This window comes from Triticum urartu, chromosome 5A, assembly GCF_056163025.1.
Source record: "Triticum urartu cultivar PI428250 chromosome 5A, HENAU_Tu73, whole genome shotgun sequence".
Lineage (NCBI taxonomy): Eukaryota > Viridiplantae > Streptophyta > Magnoliopsida > Poales > Poaceae > Triticum > Triticum urartu.
Genome location: NC_141877.1, coordinates 521,777,218 through 521,792,453, shown reverse-complemented (window position 1 = coordinate 521,792,453; position 15,236 = coordinate 521,777,218). Strand labels below are relative to the sequence as shown.

General features: G+C 48.7%; 2 protein-coding genes and 1 non-coding gene across 7 annotated transcripts; 2 read left to right on the top strand and 1 right to left on the bottom strand.

Moving 5' to 3' along the window:
- Positions 1-1,732: 1,732 nt before the first annotated feature.
- On the bottom strand, positions 1,733-4,155 carry LOC125510171 (Tetratricopeptide repeat (TPR)-like superfamily protein). Its single transcript, XM_048675271.2, has 4 exons — positions 3,810-4,155; positions 3,513-3,725; positions 3,263-3,418; positions 1,733-3,146 (listed from the first exon to the last, which is right to left on the bottom strand). Exons 1-4 carry the CDS (start codon positions 4,014-4,016, stop codon positions 2,094-2,096), a joined length of 1,629 nt encoding a protein of 542 aa, XP_048531228.2. The 5' UTR covers positions 4,017-4,155; the 3' UTR covers positions 1,733-2,093.
- A 968-nt stretch (positions 4,156-5,123) lies between these two features.
- On the top strand, positions 5,124-9,509 carry LOC125510172 (uncharacterized). Of its 5 annotated transcripts, none has more exons than XR_015602548.1 (5): positions 5,124-5,249; positions 5,329-5,403; positions 5,567-5,659; positions 6,363-6,455; positions 8,377-9,509. It is a non-coding gene; the product is annotated as an uncharacterized LOC125510172 (transcript). The 5 variants fall into 5 exon arrangements; XR_015602546.1 differs by having other exon boundaries at positions 6,363-6,462; XR_015602549.1 differs by having other exon boundaries at positions 5,329-5,421; positions 6,363-6,462.
- Positions 9,510-11,647: 2,138 nt separating this feature from the next.
- On the top strand, positions 11,648-13,381 carry LOC147972438 (myb-related protein Hv1). Its single transcript, XM_087521463.1, has 2 exons — positions 11,648-12,488; positions 12,606-13,381. Exons 1-2 carry the CDS (start codon positions 12,226-12,228, stop codon positions 13,147-13,149), a joined length of 807 nt encoding a protein of 268 aa, XP_087377589.1. The 5' UTR covers positions 11,648-12,225; the 3' UTR covers positions 13,150-13,381.
- Positions 13,382-15,236: the final 1,855 nt, after the last annotated feature.

Sequence of the window (15,236 nt, the reverse complement as noted above, 5' to 3'; positions counted from 1 at the left end):
GTACTATGTGGTAAATTATGTTGCAATATGCTATTAATTGTATTGGACTGTTTAGGACTACACATTGAATTTATTTATTTTGATCTTGTCTAATTCTACCAACAGCGTCCACAAACGCTACACACTTTTACAACACAAAGTAGTCGCGCTCGACTGCTTGAAACGCTACATCTCTCTTCCGCACTAGCAATGTTCAGGGCGAAACTTGCTAGATAGATCTACAGTAGCATCGTCTGGGCCGAATTGCTAGTTGCCTATTATCAGCGGCATCGTACTAGCGGCGCTCGGTCTGGAGGCTGCTAGTGGGCACCTTGAAATGCTACTGATGAGGGGATGGGGTCTGTACTAGTGCTGATCCAAAGAAGAGGGGTAGAGGAGAAAGTTTCAACAAGGAGGACAAATTGTTGTGCAACGTGTGGTGGCCACTAGCATTGATCCGACCCATGGCACGAAGCAAAGAGGCGCAACCTTTTGGGCCAACATTCATTGTTGGTTCCGTTCCATGAGCATAAGAGCTTCGAGCCCTACCGCAATGAGCTCATCCGTAACTATGGGATCAAGTCACTCAACCATCGATGATACATCATCCAACAGGCTGTGAGCGAGTACTGCGCCCATTTCAAACAACTCATCGACTGGTGGGTAAGTGGTGCACTAATCATTGAGCAAGTAAGTTGTTCTTTGTGTTCATTTTGCCGGATATGCTTTATATCATTTGGCCAGATACACCCTATGTCATTTGGTCGGCTATGTTGTATGCACATTGTTGACAATGTCTTCTTTTCTGTAGTCATCATGTGTCGTGCAACTTGTTCTTGAAGGTGAAGAAGGACTTCGTCCTCATGCATTGTTGGTTGAAGTGAATGGGCAACCCAAACGGCAAAATGGCATTGCCAATTCCATCAAGACAGCAGGCATCGACATGGAGAAAGAAGCGGATGATCCAACTGACCCAACAAAAGAGTCGCCTAAGAAGGTTAGAAGTGGGAGGAGGAGAAGATAAAGCGAGAAGGGGCGACAGTCAAGATGACAGAGTGGTTCGAGGACATCTTGGCGAAGAAGGAGACATGTGTGCTCCAAAATGAATGAGCAAAAGAAGCCGGGGAAGTTTAACATCTCGATGGCGGCGGCCGATAAGAAGGCCAAGCTCGAAGAGAGGAGAGTTGAGCTCGCCGCTGCTTCGAAGGAGTAAAAATAATCTTGATGTTCGTGCGTGCCTCCGTGTCAAGATGTTGAAGTGCTTGGCGATCAAGATGGAGGAGGCCGAGAATAAGGCAGCCGGTGAGAAGGAGTCGGCGGCAGAGTGAGCGAGGAGGCTCAGACAGCCGGTCTGGCAAGGCAAAAATGCCGATTTTGTGATCAGGAAAAACAATTCCGCCTCTTTTTTGTGATGATCGGCGCTATAAAATTTGTGCTGAAACTAAGGATGCAGTTGAAAGTTGAATGGCCTACTTTCTTAGGGATGGCATTTTAGGGATGGCGTCCGAAGACTCCTGCCGTTGTTGTTGTCGTCGTCCTGGTTCTTGTCTGCCCTGCTCTGCTCCTGATAAGCGTTTTTTACAGACTTCGCCCACCAAAAGGGGGGAGCTTGCCTGAACTTGGACCTCGGTCGTGACGCTGATGAACAGATCTCGATATCAAGCTAAATTTCAGCTGAACATTTCTGAATGAGTGACAGTCAAACAGAACTTACATTGTCAGATATCGGTATCAAGAGCAAAGATGATCGAGATGCAATCAGGTAACTTTGTTATTTGAGCTTTGAAGTGATTATCGAAATCAACTTCTGTTACAAGCAACAGAAGATGATCAGGAGGAAACACACTCCTTGCCAATGTTATTTTGACTGTGTTACAAAAAAAAATTAAAATCAACGAATCAGCAGCAAACTGAAAAAAGAAAAAAGAACCAAGTCGAGCGGTAATGTCGATCGATCCCTCCCTATTTTTAATTTTTAACTTAAAAACCGCGATGCAGAAACTCCCAGGAGAACAAGCTCATCTCCTTCGCAGCGTCGCCACCTCCTCCTCTTCGGTTGTGTGAGCAGCCAGCCAGCAGCAGAAAAGAAAACCAAAACCAAGCCTCGCCGTCGGTCAGAGCACGTTGAGCGTCTGCGTGATGTCCTGGAAGATCCTCAGCCTCTTCCCCACCTTCTCCTTCACCGCCGCCGGGCTCGTGTCGCAGCAGCTCGCCGGAGCTAGAGGCGCCTTTGCTGACGGCTTGCCGGTGTTGCAGTTCTCCTCGTCGGCGAGGACCGGGGCCAGGACCGACGCCACCAGGGCCTCGTCGAACGCGCTGTGGTCCGGCAGCTCCGGCCACCTCTCCTCGGCGGTGAGCGACTTCCTCCGGCCGTTGTTGCTGGTGTCGTCCTGGTTCTTGTCGGCCTCCTTGTTGCTGCTCTGCTCCTCCTTGGTCTTCTCCCCGGCTGCCGCCGCGGCCGCGGCCTTGTCCATGGCGGTGCCGGACCGCGTCCTCTTCAGGTTGCCCATGGGATCGTGATGCATCTGCGCCGGAGGCTTCTGCTGCGGCAGCTGCTGCTGGCGCGGTGCGTTCTGCAGTGGCTTGGCGGCCAGCGGCGGCATGCGGTGCGAGTAGAATGGCTGCGCGTCGATGTTGAGGTTGGCCTGCTGCTGCTGCTGTTGCTGCTGCTGCAGAGCGGCCATCTTCTTGCCCGCGCCTGCGGCGGCGGCGGCGGGGCCGGCGTTGTTCTCGTCGGCGAAGCTGTCGCGGGGCTGCTGTGGTGCCGGCGGGGGCAGCAGGTGGTCGATGCAGGGCTGCGGCTGCCAGATGCTGGAGGAGGAGCCGAGCATGAGCGCGTCGAAGAGCCACTTCTTGTCGACGAGGTTGTCGCCAATGGCGCCGGCCCAGCCGGGGCGGCCGACGAGCTTGACCTCGAGGTCGCGGAGCATCTCCTGCGCGCGCTCGTAGGCCTTGAGGTGGGAGTCGGCGCCGCGGAGGCCGTCGACGCCGGCGGGGCGCACCTGCTTGAGCACGTCCTTGGCCTCCAGCACCCGGCCCTGCTTCATGAGGCAGATCCCCAGGTTGCACATCTTGTTGTTGTCCGGGCCGATGACCAGCGCCCGCCGGTACGCCCCCTCCGCCTCCGTGTAGTTCTCCTTCTGCATCAGCGCCCACCCCAGGTTGCCCTGCGCGAGCACAATCCAACCGGGTTAATTAGTTACGCCATTGATTCTTACCATATCTGGCCGGCGGCTGGATCTGAACTGGATTTGAAATTTTGAATCGAGGGGGAGAGACTTACGAGGAGCCTGGTGGCCTCCTGCTCGAGGGTGACCTGGAACTTGCGGCCCTGGGAGCGGGCCGTCTTGGTGCGCTTGCCGTTGAAGGCGTGGCCCTGGTGGATGAGCTGCAGCTTGTGCTTGAGCAGCGAGATCTGGTCGTCCAGCCGCCCGCACCTCTGTCGAGTCGAATTAAAATATTGAGTTAGCCATCCCAACGGATCTACTGATGGATTTGAAATTTGAACTTTGAAAAAAGGGGTGGCGCAGTACCTTGTAGAGGTCGAGGAGGATGTTGTCGAGCGACTCCTGCGCCTGGTCGGAGCAGCGGACGCGGAGCGACTTGATGGCCTCGATGGCCTCCTCGGCGCGGTTCTGCTGCTTCATCACGATGGCCATGTCCTTGAGCGCGCTGTCCACGCGGTCGCCGGCGTTGATCGCGCCCCAGAACAGCGCGATGGCCTTCTCCGGGTCCTTGTCCACCAGCTGCCATCCATCCATTACAGCCACCGTCAGCCCCGGCCAACAACAAATTCAAATCCCAGACAGAATAAAAAAAAAAGGACGCACCTGGACGCGCTTGGCGCGGACGTAGGGCGTGTCGCCGACGGGGACCTTGTGAGCCACATGGAAGGAGTCGGAGTGCGTCCGCAGCATGGAGACCGCCGCCGGCTTGACGGGGGAGCAGGGCGCGGACTTGGTCGGCCGGAGCACCGCGCCCACGCCGCCAACGCCGCCGGCGAGCCACTGGTCCAGCTGGTGGTGGTGGTGCATCATGGCGGCGCCCTGGACCGGATCAGATCTCCCCCGCGAGGACGGATTTGAATCGGATGGCGAGGGCGGAGGGAGGCGGCGCAGGGGAGGGGAGGGAGGAAGCGGACGGACGCTTTGGGGGAGGGAGGTGGCATTGGATTCCATTACCAACGATTTATATACGAATCGTCCGACCGTTGGAGGATTAGGCTAGCCGTTCGGGGAACTAGCCGTTGGGGTCCTCGCCCTCTCGCCCGCTCGGCCGGGCCGGATGGGCCGTGATTACGAATGGCTTATCTTAACCAACATCGGCACAGCCCGGCAGGGCCCAGCTGGCAGGCCGCGGTTCATTCTCCTTCGCGTGTCGTTCGAATCTGACCGCCTCGCCTCGTTTATCTAAAAATAAATAAAAAATCATAGACCGCCTCGCCTCGTCGGCGCCGGGCGCTCTAGCAGCCGGTCGCCGGGCCGCCTCCGCCGCGAGCTGCCTCGGTTTCGCGTGCCGTGCTCCGCGTCCGCCGCCGTTGCGCTGCGGAGGCTGCGGGATGTGCCTTGTTTGTGTCACGGTGGGGCGCCGTGTTGGCCTCGTACTGTTGGCCGCGGCCGTTTGACGCTGACCCGTGAGGTGTTCGACGGAATGCCGAAGCGCAGCAAGGCGGTGGAATCGTGTCTTCCGCATGCCAAGCTGTAATGCAGTGGCAAATGGATGTTTCAGTGGGTGTTCTTTGCCCCTGAAAGCGACCATGATGCATGATTGTGCAACTCTGCAGCGGTGAGTTAGTTATACGCACACAACCGTGAGGAGGGCCGAGCTGATGTGGTGATGAGCACGAGTGTCAGGCGTACTGAATGTTCAGTTATGTTGGTTGCAGGGTGTCTCCGAATCGGAATAACGCTTGCGGATTCGGATCCAGATTGACTGACCGGCACAAAGCGCGTGAGACGGAAAGGGCATTAACTTTGCAGCATGTAAGTGTTACAAACTTTAATTACGCTCACCTGTGCCGTTCCGTTGGATTCGGGTAACGGAAATCTTCATCTGCTCAGTAATTATGGTGTCGTGTGTGATGAATGTCAAGTATGCTGAATCTTCAGTTTTGCTGATTGCAGGTCGTTTCCGTATCGGAATAACACGTGCGAAGTTGGAAACCAGGTATGGCTGGTGCAAAACACGTGAGCCAGAGAAGGCGATAAGTTTGCAGCCTGTAAGTGGTGCAAACTTTAATTATGCTCATCAGTGCGTTCCGTTAGACTCTGGTAACGTCAATCTTGATCTGCTCTGCTATAATGGTGTCTGTCGAACACGATGCTGAATCTTCAGTTATGCTGATTGCAGTGCATTTCCGTAACGGAAAAACGCTTGTGAAACCAGATCAAGGATGAGTGGCACAAACCGAGTGAGCTAGGAAAGGTATTTAAATTGCAGCCTGTAAGTGGTAGAAACTTTAATTATGCTCATTTTTGCCATTCCGTTAGACTCTGTTAACGTAAATCTTGATCTGCTCTGCAATAATTGTGTCTGTTGTATACGATGAGTCTCAAGTGTGCCGAATGTTCAGTTATGCTCATTGCAGAGAATATTGGTGTCGGAATAACGCGTGTGAAGCCGGATCAGGGATGAGTGGAGCAAATCGCGTGAGCCGGAAAAGGCATTAATTTTGGACCCTGTAAGTGCTACAAAATTTAATTATGCTCATCTGTGCTGTTCCGTTTGTCTCTGGTAACGTAACTCATGGTCTGCTCTGCAATAATTGTCTTGTGTGGTATACAACAAAATGTGGCTTTACACCATTTTGTTTATTTCCTCATTGCTTTAATACGAACTTATTGCATCTCATCGGATGGGTTAGCATATAACGGATCTCATCAGGCTCTTTCGTTGCCATGTATAAGGCTAAAACTCAACCGACAGAAACTAGAAATCTTCACGTGTGTTAGGCATGCTGAAATCTTTGGTTATGGTTATTGCATGGCGTTTCTGTATTGGAATAACACATGTGAAGCCGGTTTGTGGATGACTGGCGCAAAGCTTGTGAGATGGAAAAGGCATTAACTTTGCAGCATGCAAGTGGTACAAACTTTAATTATGCTCGACTGTGCCGTTCCGTTAGACTCTGGTAATGTAACGCTTTACCTGCTCTGCAATGCTGTGTCGCATACGATGAAGTGTGGTTTTACACTATTTTATTTTCTTCCTCATTGGTTGATTATGAATTTGTTGCATCTGGTCCGATGGCTTAGCATATAGGATTCACATCAGGCTCTTTTGTCGTCATGTATAAGGAAAGAAAACTCGACCGACAGGAACTGAATCTTCATGAGTGTTAGGCGTACTGAAAAGTCTGAAATATGTGGTAATGCTTATTGCAGGGCGTTTCCATATCAGAATAACGCATGCAAAGCCGAGTTAGGGATAAGTGGCACAAACCACGTGAGCCAGAAAAGGCATTAACTTTGCAGCCTGTAAGTGGTACGAACTATAATTATGCTCATCTGTGCCATTCCGTTAGACTCTGGTAATGTAACTCCTGATCTGCTCTGCAATAATAGTGTCGTGTCGTATACGATGAAGTGTGATTTTACACGGTTTTGTTTTCTTCCTCATTGGTTGAGTATGAATTTGTTGCATCTGGCCTGATGGCTTAGTATATAAGGATTTCCATCAGGCTCTTTTGTCGCCATGTATTAGGAAAAAAAAAACTCGACCACCCGTGGCATTTTTTATTAATTAGAAGAAACTACCATGAGCAACACCCGGGTGGGCTGGGCAGGCACTCGTGCCTCTAACCAACTGAGTGGTACTCAGTTCTTGTAGCCATGCATAAGAATGTCACTGTTCTATGAAACTTGTTTTCATGATACAGTTGTAGCTCTAGAGTCATCTATGTGCACCAAAATCTCTGAGCAAGTTGCATGTATTGTGGTTGTGTTGGATTTGTATGCCTGACATGACTGAAGTGATGTAGACATGTTGACAACCTTGATACAGTGCTAAATAGCCTATAAAGCTAATGACTAAACACACATTAAAGTTAGGTTCAGCATGGGTATGTATTTATTGTTTTTGCAGGGTGGCGCTTGCTGGTATTCTGTACCATAGCGATGGCTTAACTCTGCCTTTGACCCGTCGTATGGAGAGTATGGATATGGATGTCACAGAAAAGGAGCAATGTTTCCTTATTCTGTTCCATGATCATCCTTATATAGTTATTGACATTTCATATTGTTTTTCTCTTGAAACTTTCCCGTGGATCACTACGTTATATACAGATGTTGTTAAAAAGATACAAAAGCAAAAACTTAGTATCACTCTCATCATTACTTTGCCTCGATAAAATTATCAGAAAGATGCCTTAAGTGACATCTGACGTTTGCAAGGCCTTAAATATGCAATTTGGTACATTTTAGCTGCACTTACAACCTTGTTAATATTGAGACTACCTTTAATTTGTGTTCCATTGATCTTTTGCTCAGGACTCGAGACATTTTGGACACATTTCTAAGGTTTTTTTTATTGAAAGGTTTAAAAGCATTGCATGTTTGCTCTTTTTGTCTGTTAGGTACTAGTCTTAGGAGAAATTGTGCTTTTCCGAATTTATTATATGGGTTCAAATTAACGAACCACCTATCTCTTAATAGTATGGTCAGACAAGAACAATGATAGACCGTCTCTCAATTGAATTGAGATGATAAGTGTTTGGAGGAGCTGGAGCTGGATGCACAGAAATGAACTCATTCTAGTCAAATTGGATAAGGATAATATATGCGAACCAAATTATGTCCATGGCACTGTAAAGTTCCTGAACTTTTGGTCTCAAATCATTGTGTGATTATGGTTTCCGGTATTTCTTATGGGTATTTCCGCCGGGGGGGGGGGGGGGGGGGTCCATTATTCAACTACCAATCATACCAAGGAGCTGAAATAAATACTATGTATTTTATTTATTATAAGTAGATTAGAAGGTCCACCTGTACTCAACTCAAAATGAGTTGGTCTAGCAGTAGTTAATAAAGGACAATTGACTAACAGGCAAGGGTGGCATATGTGTATTATTTGTATTAGCTTGCAGATGTATCAACCTGACCAAACATTTGTATGTAGCTAAATCTGTAGATCTGGGGTATTAATTTAATGTTGTTTCAGACTTTTAGTTTCAATTGGTTATACTACTCTGTTTAAATCGAAGTTGTAATTGTAAAGCTTGACCTTTAGATGCAACTTACCATTCAATGTCACGCACCATTAGCCAGGGGTATACAGTAAAACCCATTAGCCATGGGCAACGCCATATGCTGATACACTGCTTGCACATTCTAATTTGACACTAGTTCTCCACGAACTCAAATCGATTCCATGGAGTTTTGATGGCTTCTTTCTCTGCAGAAAGCCACAATCAGTGGAAGCTGCACGGATATTTGATGCTAACTTTCATGATAGAAGCACTGACGAAAAGGAACTCAGAAACCACTGTAAGCATGAATAATTTCTAACTTGTAGTCTCATACTCTTATGTCGATTTGTACATGAAGTGCTTTTAATAGTGGAAATTTGATATGGTTAGTGCTCTAGAGCAACAAGCACTACGCATCTAGAGTTCTAACAAACTTAGGTTACTGCTGAAGTATGTAGACTGCCCACCTTTGCTAAAAAGATGAGCTTTCGAATAAACTAATTGTTTCATGGGGAAACATGCTATCGAGAGTCACGGTAAACCTCATGGTTTCTTTCACGAATCCAAAGATGTGACGCATGATGATCAGGATCTCTTTATGCCTTCATTCAAATGACAAAAGCATTGTGTCTGCTGACTTTTGTTTGACCTGTCATTTGGCGCTATGAACATTGGTCTAGGACAGTGGGACTAGATAGTATTTTTTTTCTACCCCTGATATTTTAGTTGTTTGAAGACAGTCAAAGTCTCTGGTAGTGGAGGACTAGTGTTGGAAGGTTTTCTTGTCTGTTCAACGAACAATCATCCGCGTGAAGGCTGAAACATCATGTGTTGTGGCCAGAAGAGCACATATTCAATGATTCTGGGGGCAAATGGAAAAGTAGTCACTTAGTTCGCCGAATTCCTGACTGACCAACCCAATTCTTGCGTTTGCAGTATCACACTACTTGCCTGCTTGGTAAAACCAGTGTTGAGTAGCGAAAGGGCGAAAGGAAACTGCTAGCCTGCTACTAGATAACTAATGAATTTGGGTTGAAGTCGTGGAGACCAACACCACACCTAACCTAATAATAGCCGATTGGATGGAAGAATGGAAGGACTGGTAGGTAGGAGGAGGATGCCATGGGGAGTTTGGAGCTTTATGCAGGCATATAAGGGGCATGTAGGTAGGAGGAAACAAAGAGGGAGTTGGGAGAGAGGAGTCATGGATAAGTGCTGTTCATGCTCGTTGCCATGTGGTGTGGGGGCTGGCTAATTGGCCTTGGCCACGCCTCCCTGGAAGATATAACAGCAAAAGGGCGGCCTAGACCTACCTCTTTCCTTACCTTCTTCTTTCCCTCCCCCCCCCCCCCCCCCCCCCCCACTCCCCCCTATAACTGTCCAGCATGCAGAATGGATTCTTCCACCACAAGTGCGTGGCTGAGAAGTGGAAGGTAGAGCTACTGCACATAACCAGACACCACTCCTCAACCAGACAACTAAGAACTATTTCCCTACCTTCCTCTTGCCGGCATTCATGCTTTCTAGAAGTAATGCCTACAATTTAACAACTAAAGGGCCATGGTTTAAGTGTTTTGTTTAGGGAATAGGGATTGCACTCTTTTTGCCAGTCAGGGTCTGATTATGGTACAGCAGAGATGGTTTACTTGATTAGTTTGATGCACCAAAAGAATAGCTATTTGAGTGTATTAAATCTGTGTGTAATAAAATGGTAGGATGCCAAACTTGATTTATGGCCAACTAGCTTATTTCTAGTTAGAAACCGTAACGAGGACTAGTCATTGATAGCTATGCAATAAAGCAGTTTGGTGTCTGATAATCTGACTTTCTGGTTTGCATTGCATGGTAGGCAAATTGGTACATGCACCAGTTCTGCTCTGTTGAGATGCAGCTATTTTCAAAAGAATCCTATTATTATAGATTTAGCTTCAGCCTTGTGCTGAAAAGTGATACAAACCATCCCCTAACATGTCGGCTTGAAAATAATAGAGATTTGGAGTTAGATCTGGAGGTGTAATCACCCAATTCTCGCAACAGGAATTATGGGGGCAATACAGGAAGCATGGACATTTCAAGTAGAGGACCATTGTGGAGTGTGAAGTCCCAATCATTCTGGCCCCAACTGAAGCAAATGGTTTGGGATATTTCCCTCTCCTTGCACCCAACCAACTATGGTCCATAGTTTGGTAACCATCCAAAAGAATATATTAGGTAGGCAAATATTATGTAAGCCCGTCTGGATTTCATCATGGACATGTAAGTTGCTCCTAACATGGAACAATTAATGGTCCACCTCAGCAAGTCATAGTTTCATCTGCATCCTCAGAATGTTATGCCCACAGCCTTCATTACCGCGGAGGATGAATCCTAATCTGTAGAAAATTCAGCATATTCATACTAATCTCCGTTCTCCATGAGCAAACGGCAAAGCACATGTTGCGGAAGTCGAATAAGTCCTGATCATAATTGATGGTGTCCTTATTAAGCATCACTGATAACGTTATCTTTTGCCATGTGGATTAGCGTATACTCTATTGCCATGTGGATTAGCATATATAAATACGATATCCAGGAGATCTGGCTTGCTACAGAAAGAAATAGGAAGCAGTTGCAGGACTAGCAAGTTTGGTGAATCTTTTTAATTTAGGGTTGACCAAGCAGCTCAACTAACCAATACTAATACTAGAGTACAAAACAGAAATGCTGCATATGAAAGTAGTTTCATCGGACTATCGGCAATTGGCAAAAACCATGATTGTGCAAGCAGACCATACTAGTAGGCAAAAACAAAGAAAAAAGACGGTGGGTGGGCAAAAGAAAATCCGTTTGAGCAGCGTCGGATACCTGTTCCGCCTCATCCTGTTTTATTATTGAAGAATAAACAAGGAAAAGGGGTGTATGATGAGGGGGCTTCCTTTTGTTAATACCTCATCCAGTTTGCATTATGCACATTGGCTTGTTAAATGGAGAAATGGTAAGATGATTGGGGCTCGTGAGATCAGGGCTGTTTTTTTAAAAGTATACATGAATGATCCGTCTACAACTAATACTCTGTCCTAGTATACAATACAGATCATCTCCATGTCGACATGATTGTGTTGGAGAATCAAAACAGCCCCGTAGTCCATAGACGACATCATGTAGGACACACGAATTGCACTGCCCCTGGGTCACAACTGACAGGAGAGGTCCTAGAAAATGGCTCGGGGAATAGTCTCCAACGTGGCACATATTCTTCATCTAAATAAAATTCTTGGCAGACAAATTATCATTGAGTTTGTGTCTTACAGAAAGATTGAGGTTCTATATCCGATCTCGGCGATCGTCGATGCGGATAATTTACTTGTAGACTGAACGGGTTCGACACCCTGGCCCTGGATTGAATGGGTTATTTGCTTGTGTTGCACGAGTAGTTTTTAGGCAGGGAGGGCAGCATCAAGGGAAAGAGAGTGGGAGGGAGGGGAAATTGGGTGGACCTAATAATCCCCCACAAACAACTTAGGAAGAGGGAGGCATCACGGGTGGATGCGGTTAGTTAGCTGTTAAAACCGAAGGCGCCAAGAGGGTAGGCAGGGGGAGCTTACCTCACTTTACACCTACCTGTGAGGCTTGTGAATCGGGCAAGTAGGCAGGCAAATGGAGCCTGTGTGTCCTGTGCCCTGTGGCTGGCTGTGTCGTTGTTGCCTTTCTATCCTCCTCTTTGTGTGTGTGTGTGTGTGTGTAATAAACTGGTAAACAAACCGGTGGGGTGCTGAGTTGAGGTGAGGTCATGACCTGTGGGACAGGGAGGGGGAGGCCTACCAGTGCCCGTACCAGCCTAACCTTTTTCCCACCAACTCAGCCTCTAGAAGACCTTCTTCCCCGATCCAGTGCCAGTCAAGTGCAGTGCCGCCTATAAAGATCCAGCCTCCGGCTCACCCACCCCTCCCCGTAGCACTAGCCCCCAACAACAACAACAGCACCAACTTCCACTCCTGCAAACCCGACCCAACCCAACCCACCACCGAGCACAAGAAAAGGAGAGTCATCGGCGGCGGCAGACCATCTACAGAGATAGTAAGATGGGGAGGTCGCCGTGCTGCGAGAAGGCGCACACCAACAAGGGCGCCTGGACCAAGGAGGAGGACGACCGGCTCACCGCCTACATCAAGGCGCACGGCGAGGGCTGCTGGCGCTCCCTGCCCAAGGCCGCGGGGTTGCTCCGCTGCGGCAAGAGCTGCCGCCTCCGCTGGATCAACTACCTCCGCCCCGACCTCAAGCGCGGCAACTTCAGCGATGAGGAGGACGAGCTCATCATCAAGCTCCACAGCCTCCTGGGCAACAAGTACGTTCATCTATCCATACCATATATAGCTCCAATGAATGAACGATCCTCTGTTTTACATGCATGGCCTTGTGAAAACATAGCGCTGACAGTATTGTTTCTGTTTGACGAACGCAGATGGTCTCTGATAGCCGGGAGACTCCCAGGGAGGACGGACAACGAGATCAAGAACTACTGGAACACGCACATCAGGAGGAAGCTCACGAGCCGGGGGATCGACCCGGTGACCCACCGCGCGATCAACAGCGACCACGCCGCGTCCAACATCACCATATCCTTCGAGACGGCGCAGAGGGACGACAAGGGCGCCGTGTTCCGGCGAGACGCCGAGCCCACCAAGGTAGCGGCAGCGGCAGCGGCGATCACCCACGTGGACCACCATCACCATCACCGTAGCAACCCCCAGATGGACTGGGGCCAGGGGAAGCCACTCAAGTGCCCGGACCTGAACCTGGACCTGTGCATCAGCCCCCCGTCCCACGAGGACCCCATGGTGGACACCAAGCCCGTGGTGAAGAGGGAGGCCGGCGTCGGCGTCGGCGTCGTGGGCCTGTGCTTCAGCTGCAGCATGGGGCTCCCCAGGAGCGTGGAGTGCAAGTGCAGCAGCTTCATGGGGCTCCGGACCGCCATGCTCGACTTCAGAAGCATCGAGATGAAATGAGCAGAGCAGAGCAGAGCACCCCCTCCCTCCTCTCTCCTGTGACTTGGATATTGGTTTAGCCTGTAGGTGAAAATACAGCGAGTGAAAGAGATGCAAGAAGAAAGAGCGATGATCTTGTGGTGCCCTGTTTCGCCAGGATCATCTCCTTTCCTTCTTTATGCCCTCTCGTTGCTCCATTTTGTTTGTCCGGTTGTAAAAAAAAAATTACCGTTTGACTAATCATGGGCAATAATACTCTGGTGCTGGGTGGCTCACTGTATAAATTACAGGAGTGCTTTCAAGAAAGTGCAATAGTAATATGAAGGTGGCAATTCCTTTGGCAGGAGAGGAGAGCAGACCAGAATGGCCAGATTCAGTGTGCCCCGTGTGGGCGTTGATCTCGAGACCGGGGCACTGAACCGGGCAGAGGCAGACCCTGAGCCTGAGCGCGTGGGCGCATGTGAGCATTGCCTAATCCTGCATCCACGGCAAAGGCAGCGGCTCGTGACACGCTTTGCGACCTGCTTTCTTTTCGATGCCCTTTGGGGCGGCTACATACATACATACATAAACTTTTTTTTCTCTTGCCAAAAGGCATAACCTATTTTAGTCCAGGTGAACATTTTTCGAGTCGATCTAAGTAATTTTACATCCGTCGTTAAATAGATAGATGATGACGCCTAACTTCTCTAACCTTTTCTATTGGCGGAAGAAAAAAAGCTTCTCTAACCATGGCTTGTGATTGATTATAATAACAAAATAATCCATACGCAGGTGGTTAGAGGAAAGATCGTGTGTGTATATGAAACCAGGTGTGTTTATTTAGGTGGAAGGTGGTAACGCGTGGTATTAGTATCGGAGAATCATGGTTACTGCCGTTAATGGACGAGCGGCTAACCACGGCGAGAAGAAAGGAAGGTACTAGGACAGGAAGGTGACAAAGGGACAAGGGAAGCATTTTAATATGGGGCTTGCTGGTTAGGTAAGGCCAGCCCAGCCACCTCTTCTCTTCTAATCTAATCTAATCTAGTAATCTATTGGGCATCGGGCAACCAACAACTCACTCACTCGGCGAGCCCAGTCAGCACCGCCTCCTCATCATCATCCGCGGTCGGGTCTCCCGGCGAGGCCATGGGCCGGGGCCGCACCAGAAAGGCGGAGGGTTTTGGACGGATTCACTTGTGGCTGGCTGGGTGGGCAACTTGCGCCGTGCTCCTCCGTTGCGCTGAGCTGAGCTGCGTCTTTTTCCTTCTACTGGTCTACTAGTATCGTGCGCCGCCGCTGTAGGCTGTGCTCCTGCTCCTGCTCTTTGCGAATAAATATCGCACGTCGTTTTTGTTCTAGGCAATGCGCTGTGTCGTCACGTCCGTCCGTCCATGGTAAACCGTGCGTTTTGTGGTGGGGTGGTATGGGGAGTAGTGTAGTTTTCACCTGTAGAGGAAAGTGGGGTTCCGGCCATTTCTTCCACTCAGGAGAAGGGATCAGGAATGGCAGCAGGTGGCTTCCATACAGTCCCAAATAATCTCGCTGTCCAGCATCGAGTAAACACAAAATATCTGCCTCGTGAGTCACGCAGGATGACTGGTAATTAGGATTGGGCAATCCTCAGCCAACTTTACTTTTGTAAGTCGTTTAAAACAGCTGAAATTAAATTGTTTTAGATGCTGTCCTAAATATCTAAAAGTCTTGCAAAAGCGAATGGTAGAAGTTTTCCTATCAATCTGGAGCCATTGATCCAGTTTCTTTCATCATACACTTTCGCTATGCGGTCAGAACAAGTTCCGTTCCAAGCCGGTCTTTTGTTAGCTCTTAAGGTGCACTTCCCAGTTTGAGAGAAGCTGGTTTTTCATTGGGGGGTAAAAATGATACTAAGTTTCACCGCATGCTGCGCATACTCACCTAGGAGGAAACAATGCTGGTATTTGGGATGGATGTTACAGGTTGATCGATCATCAGTACTCGTACGTGCACGCCATGTCCTTGTCACTCTACGTACATACCTTCCGTTACTAAATACAAATCTTTTTAGAGATTTCAATATGGACTATGCACAGAGCAAAATGAATAAATATATACTTTAAAATATGTTAATATACATCTGTATATAG

Excerpts from the sequence above, each read along its gene's own strand:
- LOC125510171 (XM_048675271.2), bottom strand. The coding sequence starts at position 4,016 with ATGATGCACCACCACCACCAGCTGGACCAGTGGCTCGCCGGCGGCGTT. Across the intron at positions 3,726-3,809 it reads TCCGCGCCAAGCGCGTCCAG|CTGGTGGACAAGGACCCGGA; the intron begins GTGCGTCCTTTT and ends GATGGATGGCAG. Across the intron at positions 3,147-3,262 it reads AGGAGGCCACCAGGCTCCTC|GGCAACCTGGGGTGGGCGCT; the intron begins GTAAGTCTCTCC and ends GTGCTCGCGCAG.
- LOC147972438 (XM_087521463.1), top strand. The coding sequence starts at position 12,226 with ATGGGGAGGTCGCCGTGCTGCGAGAAGGCGCACACCAACAAGGGCGCC. Across the intron at positions 12,489-12,605 it reads CACAGCCTCCTGGGCAACAA|ATGGTCTCTGATAGCCGGGA; the intron begins GTACGTTCATCT and ends TGACGAACGCAG.